This window comes from Ursus americanus, chromosome 14 (assembly GCF_024610735.1).
Source record: "Ursus americanus isolate L20-20 chromosome 14, mUrsAme1.1.p, whole genome shotgun sequence".
Classification (NCBI taxonomy): Eukaryota; Metazoa; Chordata; class Mammalia; order Carnivora; family Ursidae; genus Ursus; species Ursus americanus.
In genome coordinates, this window is record NC_142140.1 from 810,331 (window position 1) to 827,374 (window position 17,044).

General features: G+C 40.2%; 1 protein-coding gene across 1 annotated transcript in view; it reads right to left on the reverse strand.

Annotated features, from left to right (window-relative positions):
• TXNRD3 (thioredoxin reductase 3) overlaps positions 1–17,044 on the reverse strand; it is a 58,032-nt gene that overhangs the window by 12,998 nt on the left and 27,990 nt on the right. The window contains exons 10-13 of the mRNA XM_045812353.2: positions 16,346–16,438; positions 11,097–11,173; positions 10,348–10,504; positions 6,486–6,593 (exon numbers count right to left, since the gene is read on the reverse strand). Coding sequence (XP_045668309.2) covers positions 6,486–6,593; positions 10,348–10,504; positions 11,097–11,173; positions 16,346–16,438 — 435 coding nt within the window. The remainder of the gene's footprint in view (positions 1–6,485; positions 6,594–10,347; positions 10,505–11,096; positions 11,174–16,345; positions 16,439–17,044) is intronic.

Genomic DNA, 17,044 nt, shown 5'->3' on the forward strand with positions numbered 1-17,044 from the left:
TTAGTTCCTCAAACATTTTTCCTACCCTCTATTCTCTCCCTTCTCCTTCTGGTACTTTCTTTTTTAAAGATTTATTTATTTTAGAGAGAGCAAGTAAGCAGGGGGAGGGGCAGAGGGAAAGAATCTTTCAAGCAGATACCCCATTGAGCATGGAGCTCGACACTGGGCTCGATCCCACGATCCATGAGATCGTGACCTGAGCAAAAAACAAGAGTTGGACACTCAACCGACTGAGCCACCTAAGTGCTCCCTTCCGGGACTCTTTTAATGCATACATTGGTGTGCCTCAAAGTATCCCACTCGTCTCTCAGGATTTCTTCATTTTTCTCCATTCTTTTTTCTTTCTACTGTGCAGACTGGATAATTTCAACTGTCTTATTTTCAAGTTCACTGATGCTTTCTTCTGCATACTCACATATGCTGATGAACTTTTAGTGAATATTTCAATTCAGTTATTGTACTTTTCAGCTCCAGGATTTCTGTTTGGTTCCTTTTCATAATTTCTATCTCTTTAATGATGCTTTGTTCAGACATTGTTTTCCTGACTTCCTTTAGTTATTGGTCCACAGTTTCCTTTAGCTCACTGAATATATTTAACATTGATTTAAGAGCTGATTTAATGTTTTTGACTAATAATTCCAAAGTCTGGGCTTCTTCTGGAATGGTTTCTGTCAAATTCTTTTTTCCTGTGAATAGATCATACTTTCCTGTTTCTTTGTATGTTGTTATGAGTTGAACTGTGTCCTCCCAAAATTCATATGTTGAAGTCTTAGCCTACAGTATCTTAGTATGTGATCTTATTTAGAAATAGGGTCATTGTACGTAATTAGTTAAGATGAGGTCATTCTAGAGTAGGGTGGTTCTCATAATCTAATGTGAGTGTTGGCCTTACAAAAAGAGAAAATTTTGGGTACTCTGAAACACACACAAACAGGGAAGCCCAAGTGAAGACAAGGTAAGATCTGTAAGCCACGGAACGACAAAGATTGCCAGCAAAACACCAAAAACTAGGAGAGAGGGATGGAATAGATTCTCCTCCACAGAAATCAAATGGAAACAACCCCGTCAACTACTTTGATGTTGGACTTCTAGCCCCTAGAACTGTGAAACACTAGAATTCTGTGGTTTAAGCCCCCAATTTGTGGTACTTTGTTATGGTAGACCTATCAAACTAATATATATGCTCTGTTGTTTGTGTATTTGTTTGTTTCCTTGAGTCTGGACATTCTGAGTATTATAATATGGTAACCCTGGAAATTACATATTTCCACATCTCAGAGATTGCTGGTTTTTTGTTTGTTGAGAGCTAGAGTCTTCCATGGATGACTTTTCCAAACTATTTTTGCATACTGTGTGTTCATTGTTGTGGTTTCTGTTCCATTGTCTCTGAGGTCAGCCAGGGATCTGAAAAAGAGGTCCTTAAATGTCTGACTCCCAAAATGGGAGGAGAAGGAGTGCCCTCTCTTGAAGTCCCACCACAGCAGGGAAGACACTTCAGTTGGTGGAGGCTGGTGCCAACCTCTCAGCAATCAGAAGCAGGGATGGGCAGTCAAAACACTGCCCTGATTTCTGGAGGACAAGGTCCTTACTGCCCACTCTGGCCCCAGAAAGCTGCACCAGGAGCAGAGGCCACCAAATCCTGCAAGTGCCCACCACAGTGCTGGGTTTGTGGGACACTGGCCATTACTGAAACACAAAAATCCCCCCCCAATCTTCCAGCCTTCTCCTCAAGCTCTCCTCTGGACACTGAAAGTACTCAACTAGACTCCAGGGTTCCAGAAGAACTGCTTCAAACACTTCCTGCCAATTCAGTTGCTCTCCCAGTGAAGGGATGGGGTCCCTTCACCATTCTCCATAATAGCACCCCTGTTCACCCATCATTATCTCTGAGCGGCACTCCCTGCTATGGACATGTGCCTTCTGTTCAGCCATTCAGCTGCTGAAGGACATTGTGGGTTTTTTTTTCCAATTTGGAGCTATTATGAATAAATCTACTATAAATATTCATGTACACACAGAAATGAACTAAGTCTTCATTTCTCTGGGATAAATGCCCATCCAATGGGTTTTTGATTTCTGCTACCATATTTTACATTTCCACCAGGTATCTGTTGGTTCTCTAAGTGTTACTTCTGAAGGTATGTCCTATTTATTCTCTGTTCATGAGAATAATACATTATTTCTGTACCTATGTACATAGTCTGTTTCTTTCAAGTCTGCTAATCTTTGTCTGCTCATATTAAATGTTGGGGATCAAAAAGATGTTTGGTTTTGGGGGTGATGAAACTGTTCTTTATCTTGATTCTAATGGTGGCTTTCACAACTGTTTGTCTGAACTCATAAAACTGTACACAGACACACAAAATCTACATCTTGCTATAAGTAAATTATGCCAAAAAGTGGCTTTTTCAAAGTTTGAAAACTGTAAGCTCATTTTTATAGCTTATTGAATTTGAATTTCACTGTCCAATTACCTAACTGGGAAGTTTATTTGAGGAGCCTTATTCAGTATCTTTAGGTGTTTCTCTATGGACTTGTCAGATACCCCTGAGAAATCAGACTCTACCAACCTCTGGCCAGAGGGTGAAGGGCTGGTCGCCAGGCTTCTGGGAGCTCAGTGGAAGAAGAGTAAGATTCAGTATGTATTTGTTCACTTCAGTACTGTGCTGGATCCTGCCTTCCGTTAATCCCAGTACTCCCTAGTTAAAAGGTTTTTGGTTTTAACCATCACCAGAAAATAACCTTTCAGATATTTGCCAGTGTGTGGAAAGTGCTCTGTAGTGTCTGGAGGTGACAGTCTCACTGTTTCTTAAATGGATTTTTGGTTTGCTTGATGTCAGCTGGCCCCCTACATCCCCTCCAGACATACATGGTGTCACTAATTTCTGACCCTTTGATGACTCTGATGTAAAGTCAGGTTGGTTTCTTGACTTTTCCCTTACCAGCTTATCATCTTTTTTTTTTTTTTATCTGTTGGGTTATTTACCACTCATCTGGTTTTTCCCCCAAAATGTCATTGCTATTTTAACTCCTTTACTCTCCCCCCATCCTTCAAAGATTATTTTTAAAGGCAGATCCCTTTCCATCAGAAGTTTATTGACATCACTCTATTGTCTTTGACACTGAATGTTATTATGAAAGAGCCTGGGGCCAGGCTGGTTCACTGCCCTTACAAATAACTAGCGTAACTAGAACATGTCTGTGTCGATCATGCTATGTTGGTTTCTTCTAGAAAATGGTATGTTACTTCAATCTTCAGATTCAGTTCTTCTTTAATTTTACGATGCTTTCTTCCACCATATTTCAGAATACCACTTCTGTATTTCTTGTTAGATTTTCTACTGCAGGGTATGAATTATATTTATGTTGGATCATCCTCGTCTACCCATGTCTATCTTTTTTTTTTTTTAAGAGAGAGAGAGAGAGAGAAGGGGTGGGGCAGAGGGAGAGGAAGAGAGAAAATCTTAAGCAGGCTCCATGCTGGCCGTGGATCATGACCTGAGCGAAATCAAGAGTCGGACGCTTAACCGACAGGGCCACCCAGGCAACCCTTGTCATCTTTATCTCAACCTTTCCTATCATTAACTTTATTCTCTGTCATCTGTTTCTTTTGATTCCAATGTATTTGGTAGTTCAGTGATAGAGTGCTTTTGATTCTCAAATGTGACCTTAACAATCAATCCAGGTGTTACTCCCCTGCTCCCTCCTTCCACATATCATGTATTCACTAGGTAGAGAGCCTGGGGCTTTTTACCCAGGAGAAATCCCAATGTCTCTTTCTTTCTCCTCTCTGTCTCTTCTCCTAAGGGCAGTATCAGGTATGGAATCACAGCACTGGGGGAAGAACACATGGTTTCTTTTTATCGGTCTCCTTTGGGTAACGTTTCCCCTAGTGTTGGCAGGGGTGTTTACCCTGGGCTTTTCCATATCATAGTAATAAGCAAAGGAAACGAGAAGCCCACAGATTGTGCCTTAGGAAGGAACATAGTGAGTTTTTAGAACAAACAGTAGACCAGTGTGACTGGACCATTATAAGCAGTGCAAAGGGCAGCATGAATGACTTGATTACACGATGCTTCTCACAAACAGTGAGCAGTTCAGATTGTATTCTTTGAGCACTGGGAAATCTTTAAAATGCTTTAGGTTGGGAAATGGCCTAACTGATTTGTATTTTTAGAACCTCCTCTGGCTGATGTGTGATAACCAGACTGCAGTGGGCTATGAGCGAATTCAGGGAGGCCAGGAGGAAGGCTACAGCCAAGAGATGATGGTGGACTGGCACGGGACGGAGAGCACGGGGATGGTAATAAGTAGGTCCACATGAGACATGCTCTGGGGGTCAAACTGGTAGCACTTCCTGGTGAACTGACTATTGCTGGTGACCAACACAGAGGGATTAAGGATGGCTCTCAGGTGTACCAGCGTGGGGGGGGGGGGGTCCTTCCCTGAGAACCAAAACTTCACTAGATTCTCAAAGCAATTCATATTAAAACAGGTTAAAACCTTGGTTCTAGATACTTCACAATTTTGTATTATGAGGTCGGGTCACCAGAGAGTAGCACATGGGCACAGCCTTACTTAGGCCCCTTCAGGAACTCCTTCTGTATCATACTACGCAATGGCATTATGCCACGGGACTGCATTTCAGGAGCTAATAAGACACAGTTCTATAAGATCCACTACTGTATGTACTAAGGGGATATTCTAAGGCCATTACTCACCATATCTCAATGCCCCTTTTGTAAAAACTTGAGAAATCTCAGTCAATTTTCCCTCTTTTAGTCAGGTAGTAGGAGATAGATTTTTAGGTTAATTATAAAGCAAATCTATGTGACTTTATGGCATGAATTCTGTGAACCAACAAATTCACCTTTCTTCTAACACTATCCTAATCTTTCTTACCCTCATTTTGTTCCCACCTTCATTTTCTCACTTTGAAAAAATATATGTAATTTTGAGAAGCTTCCTCAAATCTCTTCATAATAGGAATTTAAAAAAATAATAGTAAATCAAATTTCTGGTCCTGTTGAGCACAACAAATAAATCACTACATAAATATATAGGAAATGGTTAGTTGATCTGCAGTGAAGCTTAGGGAAAAGACCTAAAATAATCCCACAAACCTAGGGGGGTTTTTCCTATAAAGATATTCCCATGTCTGGGGTATAGCCTTCTACGTGCTTCCTTTCACGTGCCTGTCTTTCTATCTTAATTTCTCATTAATTTCAAAAGTTTTAGAAGTAAGTGTTAAATCCGTAATTTTACTATCAATTTGCCAAGACTCAAGTTAAGTTCACCACTGCAGGAAAAAAAAAAGGCTCATTATCACAAAGGATTAATTATAAACATTGATGAAATAACGTCGTCGACAGCATACGTTTCTCATTGAAAACAACCAGCTAAAATAACATTATAAAGTTTTAATCCCTCATTTTCCCAATACTGGAGATGTAAATAAGAGCTCTGGTTACTCATCAGGCCACTGAACTAGTGCTATGATTTCAAGGCATTTCCAGTAATTGATGTGACTTCAAGGGAGAGGAATGAGATTTCAAATCTCTTTTGCTGAAAACATGAGGTACTAATAATCCTCCAACTCTTTTTATTTCTTCCTATCTCTCCTATGTTGGAAGGGGGTACAGAAAAAAAGCCGTTCAAACTACCCATCAAATTACAACGTAAGAAAATATTTATAAGCTTGTTATGATTGGATGGGGCAGGGGTGAAGGGGAAGTGGAAATAAACGCGTGCAACAGACATCTTTTTGGGAATCTGACAGCTCACAGCCCATAACAGGCTGACAACCATGGAAACTTCCCACCCTCCCCACCCCGAGCCCATCAACAATGCAGATGTCCCCTGTTGATGGGACAGGAGCCTGACTCTGGCCATGCTGACTGGAAGTGGGTGGATGGCTGATCCAACTCGGACCAATCAGATGTCCTCTTCCATAATTCAGAATTAATTCAGAATTGAGACTGAGAAACAGTGAGTCCATCAGTTCCTCCTCAGACCAGAACTATTGAATAAACTTGTTTGTGGAAGAAAGGGCTGATTTTGGCTGCTATGTGCACTCCAGAAGCAAATAAAGTCTGCACGCAGAAACAAGAATGAGTTGCCCGCATACGTGAGTGGGGATGGTCTTGCGGGTCCTGGTTCTCATCCCTTCCTAAGGCCTTGATATACTCTTGCATTCCAAAAAGTCTTATAATAACTTGCGCTTTCCTGTATAAGCTACTCAAACAGACATTTGTCACTTGTAACTCGAAAGTCCTAATACATCTTTTGTCCCCCCTTCCCCCAACTGTATTATAATTATTAGCTAGAGAAATAGGGTTTAAATTACTTAATTTCTGATTATCCTAAACTAGGAATAGGATTTCCTACACTCTAACCATTACAGTAACTTGCAAAACAAAAAGTGACGGCAAAGTCAGCTGATTCGAAGAGAAATTCTGAAAAAGTAAGCAGTACAACAATCTTACCTCGAGATTCTCTTTTTTATGTACTTCAATAGCTCTCTCTTCAGATAACCCACAGCACCCATACTCCAAAGGAGTAAACACCGTAGTTGGAATGTTAACATAATCACACTGGAAGATAAACAAATTACATCTGCTTATTTTGTGACACTTTTCACAGCAAAAACCTACATTGCATCCATTTATAAGAGGAAAACGGATAAGTCTGGTTCAATGTGATTTGTTCTTCCATTTCACCACTTCAGGGAATTCGTTGCTACACTCAAAGTAGGGGTGAGCCCAACTCCAGAGCAGAGACCACACTCTGGCCAGTGGCCCACGAATGGGACCAGCTCTCCCCAAACCCCAACCTGACTTCCACTCTAAAATGTTTTCTTTCCATCCCTAGGATTCTGGACCCTGCTCCCCTGGAGCCCCTCTACCAGGTGACCCGAGAATCATGCCATTTCACTGGAAGCTGAGGCCACCCTTGGCCATTCATATAACTTCCACAGAGGAGATGAGCAAAGAAGCAGTTTAACAGTGTTGGACTGGGTGGCCGCCCTGGGCCATCAAGGGGAGATGGCATATGTGTAGGGGGTGCTAACATGGGAACCGGGATCTCGTAAGTCCTAAGGTTCTGACAGAAGCCCCAGAGAGCCCTTATCAGACTGAGGCAGAGCATGAGCGGACATCGCGGGGAGGCTGCAGACTCTGAGCCCTACGTGCCTCTTCCAGCAGCTCCCTGCACCTGCCTGTGGGAAAGTGAGTGCGAGCGCCGGTGGCATCCCTGCCTGGAGGAGAGTGTCTGTGACAGCGTGGAGAAATGGAACACACTGGGGCAAGCTTCATTAAAACCATGTGTGGAGAGAAAGTAGTGTGCAGGAGCAGAGAAAGGGTGGAGGGTACAACCAGAGATGAAGGTCACTAGGCCTACCGATCAATAGCCCCCTCAAGGTGTGACACTGCCCACAGCACTACACGCCTCCCCCAACCCTGCCAACAGGTTGTAGGTGATTAGGTCAGAGGTGACCTCTAACCCAAAGAAAGCTAATGCGTAAGCTGGCCAGAAATCTATGTAGAAAAAGGTGAGCTACGGCAGTCAAACTCTTTCTTCTGCAGGAAGATGAGCGAGAAGCAAAGGAAGAGCCCCAAGTGGGAGTGGGACAGGAAGAAGCGCACCTGTGCAGCTACAGCCACATAAGGCTGACGGACGAGCACCCTGTGAAACCCCCACCTGCGTGCCGTGACCCCAGCCCCGGTGCTAGCCCCAAATGCAGTGTGGCCCAGCCGTAGCGTGGGGCTCGTTCTAAGTCAGTGCTTCAACTTGCTAATGCACAGGGTCCTGGTGAGAAACCCCGTCAGGCTGCCTAGTGTGAGTAAGCGTCTATTTTTTGTTACCCCAGACAAAAACAAGTCAAGCACCACCAGCCATCCCTACAACAATGAGGTGGGTGATGTGTAACGTACATCAGCCTAGAATCTTTAACTGAGATACTCTAACACCACTTCACACTTGCTAACCTGCACGTCGTGGCTAAGCCGAGCATTTTTTCTTTTTTCCAACACGGTAGAAAAAAACCACACAACCATAAGGATAATCTTAGTATTTTCTGACTTCTGTTAGGCCCGCAGATACTCATCAATCCATTTACAGTTGACCCTTGTGGGCGTTGGGGTCCTGACCCCCCATGCAGTCAGAAATCCACATATAACTTCTGCCCCCCCCAAAAAACTTAATTAATAGCCCACCCTTGACTGGAAGCCTTACCAATAATGTAAAATAGTTGACTAACACATATTTTTACGTTATATGCATTGTATATTATATACTCGCAATACAGTAAAGCTAGAGAAACAAAATGTTACTAAGAAAATCATAAGGAAGAGAGAATACATTCACAGCACTGTATTGTGTTTATTGAAAAGAATCCACATGTAAGTGGACACACGCAGTTCAAACCCACGATATTCAAAGGTCACCTGTACTGACCAGCAGCTGACCCCGTGCCCCATGGCTTACAGGGGAAGCCTCATTCTCAACGGGTGCCTCTGTCTCCCAGTTCCTATAAATTAAGAATATTCAACAGGAAATTCCTCAATGTTCCTTCCTTTCGTCTAAAACACTTTCTCCGCATCTTAAACCGTCTCCTCCACCTGAACTTTTCACCTTGCCCTGTCGCCTTCCGTCTACTCCTGTACCTTTAAACTCTTTCTTTCTTCATACCCTAAACACACTGCTGCGTCTTCAGATCTCGCCGCCCAGCAGCCACCTTGATTAACTTCTTAGAGCATTTAGCGACTACTCTGCCTCCACACACCCCGAAATGTTAACTGCTTTGCCACACCGTGCGTTCAGCATCCCGGACTCCACCCGCTGATGCCCGCAGAGCTGCGTCCTGGTTGCCCCCACCCAGCAATGCCTCCATATATGTTCATGACCTCACGAAGCACCCAACACAGCATCCTTTATGAAGAAGACGTACTCAAAACATTTCACCTGACCCTCATCATGCAAAACAATCAGAGAAATTCAGAATAGGAGACATTCTACAAGGAAAATAGTCTGGACTCATCAAAAATCATGGAAAACAAAACAAGCAGGTAAATAAAGGTCGGGGAACCATTTCAGATTAAAAGAGACTTAAGAGTCAGAAGAGCTAAACGTACCACGTGAATCAAACACGTGCATGTGCACATGTGAAACGGCAATCTGAATCGTATCCCATTTTTGTTGAATTTGTCTGAATAATGAAACCGTGGTTACGGAAGAAGATGCTTGTTCTCAGGATATGCGTGCTGAAGTATATAGGGGCCAATGTCAACGACGCCTGCCACTTACCTCAGAAAGCTCTGGAAAACGAAATACACACATTGTACGCATACATATTCAGAAAAGGAGAGCGAGCCGAAAGGCGAAATGTTAATACCTGGGCACGTGAATGAAAGCGTGATACGGGCGGTTATTAGTGTTCTTCCCGTGTTTTGACACCTTTCTAAACAGAAAGGAGGAAATAACGGTCTTCAACAGCTCCTCCTGCCTAGAGAAGGCCGTTCCAGGTCTCTACTGTGGCAGGAGACTTTCGATGAGCTGCCACCAAATGAATTTTCTAGCCTCATTCCCAGCTGTATTCCTCTAGCCCAAGTGCTCTGCCCGCACACACCCCAAATGCTCTGAGTATTACGGAAGGGACAATTCTTCGTGTAGGACAAAACATTGAGCGTTCCTCACCCCACCCATGCCCTTCACCCGCCAACATCTCCACACATCCCAGTGTTCTCAAGGAGGAGAGCACGATGTCCCCAGCTGGGAACTCAAACAGACTGCTCACAGCCCTGCTGAGCTCTGTGCTTGCGTCTGCATTATCTACTTACCAGAAAAGCCCTGTGCTTCCTTGGTTTTGAATGACTCATCCTACAGAGCCTGTCCCCCATCTTTGATTGAAGACAATGAAAAGTGCATGAGATGGTAGAAATCACCACCTTCACACTTGGCAGAGGTAAAACCGAGGCACAGAGACTTGAAACAACCCGACCAGGTTCGTACAGCAGCAGGCACTGAAGCCAGGGCCAGCAACCATCCACCTGGGATGCCTTTACCAGTCCAATAAGTTACAACTAACTGCCCTTGTTTTTAGATTACGCATGATCTGCCACTCTCCTGGGAAGGCTCTTGGTGCTGGAACCACGCTGATCCATTGTATATCACCTAGCGAGAACTTGCACGCAGCAGACACTCAAATAATATTTGCTGGGAATCATTAGTAAATACTAATTTATCGGTGATGAACCCTTTACTTGCAAAACAAGTACACAAGTGTTATTTGTACTGATTTTTTAAATCACAATTTTGATCCAGATATCATCTCAAAAGCAGGAAACTCACCTTTTCCAAACGGCCAGCAAAAAGTCTGCGAGCCAGCAGCTTGCCTGCCTGTATGGCAACGGGTGTGAGCTCAAGTTTACCCTCCAGAATATCCCCAACAGCATAAACATAGGGCACATTGGTCTGTTCCATATCATTTACTGGTATTTTGCCACTCCTATTGGATTTTGGAAAGGAAACAAATACATCATGACTCATTTGGTACTGCTGGATGACTAACATGAACTCTTCCAAGAGAAATGACTAAGCACATAGAGCAAAGACCTCCCTCTAAGAAGAGAGGCACCTCAGGCCATCAACGTCTATAAGATCAATGGCTCAAATCATAAGGGGTCTGTAGCTCCAAAAACACCACCTTTCTGGTCGGTGAAACCATACTCATTTTTTGGATGCCAAGGACAGCTCCAGATATCCCCCAGAGTCGCACTTAGAGCTTTGAAATTTTTCTCCTTGCCTGAACAACAACATAAAAATTAACTCTAAATCAGACGGTGGGTGAAGAAATTTCCACAATTTATTTTTTAAAACCACTGTTTAATGTATCAGTTCTTTAAGGCAAACACTAAAGAGTTACTGACTCATTAATGAAAAAAACTGATGAATACAGAGCCGGCGCAGTACTTATTACGAAATCAACTTACAGCATTAAAATTCTGCATCTTGGTAATTAAATGAGAATTCCCAAGAGCTGACCTGCAGAAATATTTTGCTTTGTGCAGCAGCAGTGCAATGATCCCACGTGTACTTACCTCTCATTGATTCTGACACCAATTTTCTCCAAGCCAATTTTCCTCGTACAGGAGTCACGACCAATTGCTAACAAAACCTATATTTAGAGTGAGATCCAAAACACAAATTGTCAATGTCAGGAATGAAAAAAGGAACATCACTACAGATCCTTCAGGATTAAAAGGACAATAACAGAATACTATGAACACCCTATGCCAATAAAGTTGACAGCTTAAACGAAACATTCCTTGAAAGACAGTTTACCAAGACACATACATGCAAATCTGAATAACTCTATGTTATGGGCTAAATTATGTCCCCACACCAAATTCACATGTTGAAGTCCTAAGCCCCACTGCCTCAGAATCCAATGTATTTGGAGACGCCATGAAAGAAGTAATCAAAGTAAACTGAGGCCATAAGGGTGGGGGCTCTAATCCAATACGACTGGTGTCCTTTATAAAAAGAGGTAATTAGGACACAGATGACACAGACTGAGAGGCAACCACATGAGGACCCAAGGAGAAGGCACCATCTGCAAGGCAAGGAAAGAGGCCTCAGAATAAACCAAACCTGCTGATACCTTGATCTGACTTCCAGCCTCCAGAACTGTAAGAAACTAAATTACTGTTGCCTAAGACACTCACTCTGTGGTGTTTTCTTATGGCAACCTTAGCCGAGGAACACACCCTATATTCACTGGAGAAAATGAATCCACAATTTGTAAACTGCCCATAAATTAACTCAAGACCCAAATGACTTCTCTGGTAAAGTCTATCAAAACTTAAGTAAGAAATACTACTAATGGGATACAAACTCCTACAGAAAAAAAGAGGAAGGAACACTTCCCAACTCCTTTCTTTGAGGCAAGCATAAGCAACTGACACAAAAATCAAAATGGATATTAAAATAAACCTATAAGCCCATACTCCTCAACACAGATGCAGAATACTAAACAAAATGTTAGCTGGCAGATGAAATACAGCAATATATAAAAAGGATAATTGATCGTGACCAACTGGGGTTTGTCCCCAAAATACAAATTTGTTTCAACACACAAAAATCAATGAATGTAATTAATCATATTAACCAAATAATGGAGAAAACAATTTAATCGTTAACCAATACATATGGGAAAAGAATTTGACAAAATTTAACAACATTTGAGGATTTTAATTTAGTCCTCAGCAGATTAAGAATAAAAGAAAACTTCCCCAACCTGTTAAAAGGCATTGGTAAAAAAAAGTCTACAGCTTACATCCTAGCAATGATGAAAGACTGAATGCTTCACCTCTCGGGTGGGAGCAAAATGAGGGTGCCCACACTCAAGCAATTTCTATTCAATGTTGTACTGAAGGACTTAACCAGTGCAACAAGGCAAGAGAAAGAAATAAAAGGCAGGCAGATTGAAAAGAAGAACAAAACCGGCTTTATATGCAGACGTCAACCCCAAGAATCTACAATAAGGTCAACATGTAAAAATCATTTGTATTTCTATATACTACCAACTAAATATTGAAAATTTAAAAATTTAAAATACCATTTTATAATACCTTAAAAACATGAAATATTAAGAGACAGATTTAGCAAAATACATGAGAGACCTCTAGAGCAAAATGATAAAATACTGCAGAGAGAAACTAAAGAATACATAGATAAATGGAAAGATCTATGAAGTTCACACACTGGAAAACTCAATATTGTTAAGATGGTCAGTTCTTCCAAACCGGTCTATATAATCAATATAATTCCAATCAAAAGCCCAGCAGGATTTTTTCGGTAGAAATCAACAAACTGCTTTTAAAAGTTATACGGAAAGGTAAAGAACCTATAAACAAAGCCGGAGGACTTACTCCACTGGTCTAAAATTTACCATAAAGCTTCAATATTGAAAACGCTGTGGTGAAAGGAGACAAACGTTCAATGGGATAAAGAGTGCAGAGACAGACCCACAGTTAAATGGTCAAATGACTTCAATACGGGCACCAAAGCAGCTCAGCTTCAAAACGGAAGTCTTTTCAACAAACAAATGTTGAAAAATATTTCAACAAATACCCATATGGAAGAAAAAGAACCCCTATTCCTACTTCATTCTATAAACAAAAATTAATTCAAGATGTATTACAGACCTGAACATAAAAGATAAAACTGTAAAGCTTCAAGAAGAAAATATGAGAGAATAGATTCATGACCTTTGGGTAAAAGGATTCCTTAGAGCACAGAGAAAGCATTAACCATAAAGCAAAATTGATAAACTTGACTTCATAAAAAATTTAAAACTACTGCTCATCAAAAGATGCCATAAAAAATGAATAGGCAAGCCACGAATGGGAAGAAAATATTCACAATATATCTACCTGAAAACAGAATGTATCCAAGACGTATACAAAACTCCTTCAAGAATAAAAATTCAAATAACTGAACAAAACATGGACCAAAGATTTGAACAGATAATTCATAACGGAAAATATAATAAATGGCCAGTAAACACATGAAAAGTTGCTCAACATCATTAGTCATCAGGAAGACGCAGATTAGAACCATAATAAGACACCACTACACACGCACTAAAATGGCTAAAATGGAAAAGCTGGACAAGCCCAAAAGTTGAGGGCATGGGACAACCAAAACGCCCACGTCAGCTGGTGGAGATATAAAGTGATTCATTCACTTAGAAGCTGTTTGGCAGTTTCTCAAAAAGTTAAACACAGAAACTATCCTATGACCATCTAATTTCGTTCCTAGTATTTACCCGTGAGAAATGAAAATATAGGTCTACAAGGGCTTACTCAAGAAGTCTTCATAGCAGTTTTAATCACAATAGCCCAAACTACAAACAGCCTAGATGTCCACTTGTAGGAAAATGAACTGTGGTACACTCATACAATTTTATATTCATATAATTCATACAATCAGGAGAACTAACTACAGACACACAACAACATGGATGAATACAAGGCGTACGTATCGTATAGTTCCATTCCTGTGACATCTGGAATAGGCAAAACTAGTCTATGGTGACAGAATCAGAATAGGGTTGTTTGGGTCAGGGAGTGGGAAGGGATTTGGGAGAGCTTTCTGAACTTATAGAAATATTCTGTTACCTTCAAATGAGTACGGATTACACAAACATGTACATTTGTCAAAACTGACCGAACTGTACATCTAAGACATATGCATTTTGCTACATGTAAATTATACTTTATTATAAAAGTAACCATTTACAAATTTAGGTATTGTGAATAACTTTATACCAATATATTTGAGAACTTAGATGAAATAAACTAATTTCTAGAAAAATAAAATGATCTAAAGTAACTCAAGAAAAAAATAGAAATAGCCCTATGATTGTTAAAGAAATTTGATCAATAGTCAAATACATATATCTATAGAAAATTCTAGGCCCAGATGGTTACACATCAATGAATTCTATCAAGCAGATGAAGAATGAATTCCAACATTATGAAAATGCAGAGAATACAGAAAGAGGTAAATACCCCAAACTTCTTTCATGAGCTAAAGCTACCTTGATATCCAAATCTTTAAAAGTTCAATATATGAAAGGAAAATTGAGCCAATACAATTCATGAATATTAATGCAAAAATTCTAAAGAACCAAATCCAAGAATATATAAAAAGAACAATTACCAAGCTGGGTTTATACCAGGAACACAGAGTTGTTTAACATTAGAAAATCAATGTAATTCAACACATTAACAGATTAAAGAAAAAAAATTTTTGAGCAACAGCTACAAAAGAAACACCGCAACCAAACATCCACTCGTGATTTTTAAAAAACAAAAAAGAAATAACCAAATAACCCTTGGCAAACAAGAAAGAGAAGAGAAATTCTTTAACTTAATTAAGAATATCTAACAAAATCCTACAGAAAACACTACTCTTTAATGATGAAACACTGAAAACTTTCAATACTGAGAACAAGACAGAATGCCTGCCACTGCCACTTCTTGGAGGGCCCAGCTAGTGTATTTATGCAAAAAAATAAAAAATAAAAAGGAAAAGAGCAGGAAGGGGGAAACAAATAGTTTATTTACAAATAGTACGAAGGCATAGAAAGAAAATTCAAAATAATCTGAGATAAATTATCAAGTAAGAATTTAGCAAGATTGTGGAATACTAAATCAAAACACACAAATTGGCAACATTTCGATACATCAGGAACAGTTAAAGACAATGACATTTCCCAAAAAAAAACACCATTTATGACTACATAAAAATACATTAAATACCTAGGAATAAATCTAAAAGAAGATGTTCTTGATTTGCATATAGAGAAATTTATTAACTTTGTTAGGAATTATTAAAGACAACCTAAATTAAGAGACAGATATATGATATTCGTGGATAGAAGACTAACTATTGCAATAAAAAGTTACCAATTGATTTTTATATTCGATACAATCTTAATAGAACTCTCAACAGGAGTTGATTTATTTTGTTTGTTTCCTTACTTATTTTTTATAATAATTTTTTATTATATTATGTTAGTCACCATACAGCACATCCCTGGTTTCTGACGTAAAGTTCCAGGATTCATTAGTTGCGTATAACACCCAGTGCTCCATGCAATACGTGCCCTCCTTACTACCCATCACCGGTCTATCCCATTCCCCCACCCCCCTCCCCTCTGAAGCCCTCAGTTTGTTTCCCAGAGTCCACAGTCTCTCATGGTTCATTCCCTTATTCTTTTTGCTTCGTTGATCCTCCCCATATCATTTCTTTTAACTAAAAACAATCACACATACGTCAGTATATAAAACATAAATGTATCATTACAGTTTACAAAAAAAATGTTGACATCCAAATATCATTAAATTAGAACTGTTGTCACCCAATATAGTCCATGGACTATTCACACTGTTTGCAGATTTTATATTGTTTTTGAAAATAAAAAGATCTTTATTATTGTTTTTCATTATAAGATATACTCAATTTTTATTGAAACTATTCAAATGCCCAAACGTAGAGGATATCTAATGCCCTGGAAATAAGTACTTATAACAGTCAGATATATCTGCTTCCAGATTTTATACTATGTATAAATTATCCATACACACATATTTTCTTATATTTTTCATGTACATGAAAAACTACCAAATGTCAACAGCTCAACTACCTGACATTTTATTACAGCTTTACAAAGAACCAAGGGGAAAAAATTAAGCCTGGTAGAATTTTCCCATAAACTTCATCTGTGCTAATTTATGAATGTGTTCAACCACTTACTGCTTATAAAATAAAAACTTACTGTATTATATATTTCTTCAATAGTTTCTGGTCCTTCAGTGGATTTAGCCACTACTTTCAGCTTTCCGGGTGAACCTCTCTCCAACTGCTGAACCTAGGAAGGGTAAATAATGTAATGATTCTATCTAAAGGTAACAGAAAATAAGTGGGTCAGAGGGTACACACGTGTGCGTGTGTAGGTTTTTTGACTACGTAAAGTTAGAGAAAAAAGGACCGTTAACAAGATACAATTTGGAAGTGGAAATAAATCAGTGGGTTAGCTGGCGGCAGCGTAATAGCAAGAATAAGGGATGCTCTGCAGGTGCTGACTTAATAAACCGTGTAGACCGTAGTACCACGTACCGAGTACCGAGACAGGCCAGAAAGATGAGCTGGGGAAGAAAATCAAGAATTTCACTTTTGTCTTCATAAATCTGACATGCTTCTGAGGAATTCAAGTGGAGATATCCCATAGCCAAATGTGTAAATGGGTGTGGAGGTCAGGAGAGATGTCTGAGCAGGATATATACATCTGAAAGCCATTAGCACTGAGACAATAAAGTACGGGCAATAAAGAAGACCGCCCAGGTAACAACTGCAGAGAAGAGGTGCTCTGACATTTACAGGTTGAGGAGATGTGGGACCAGAGAGCTCAAGAATGGAGAGTGTTTCAAATGGAAGGAATGTCAATTTCACCAAATGCTGTGCAGAAGCCCCCCTA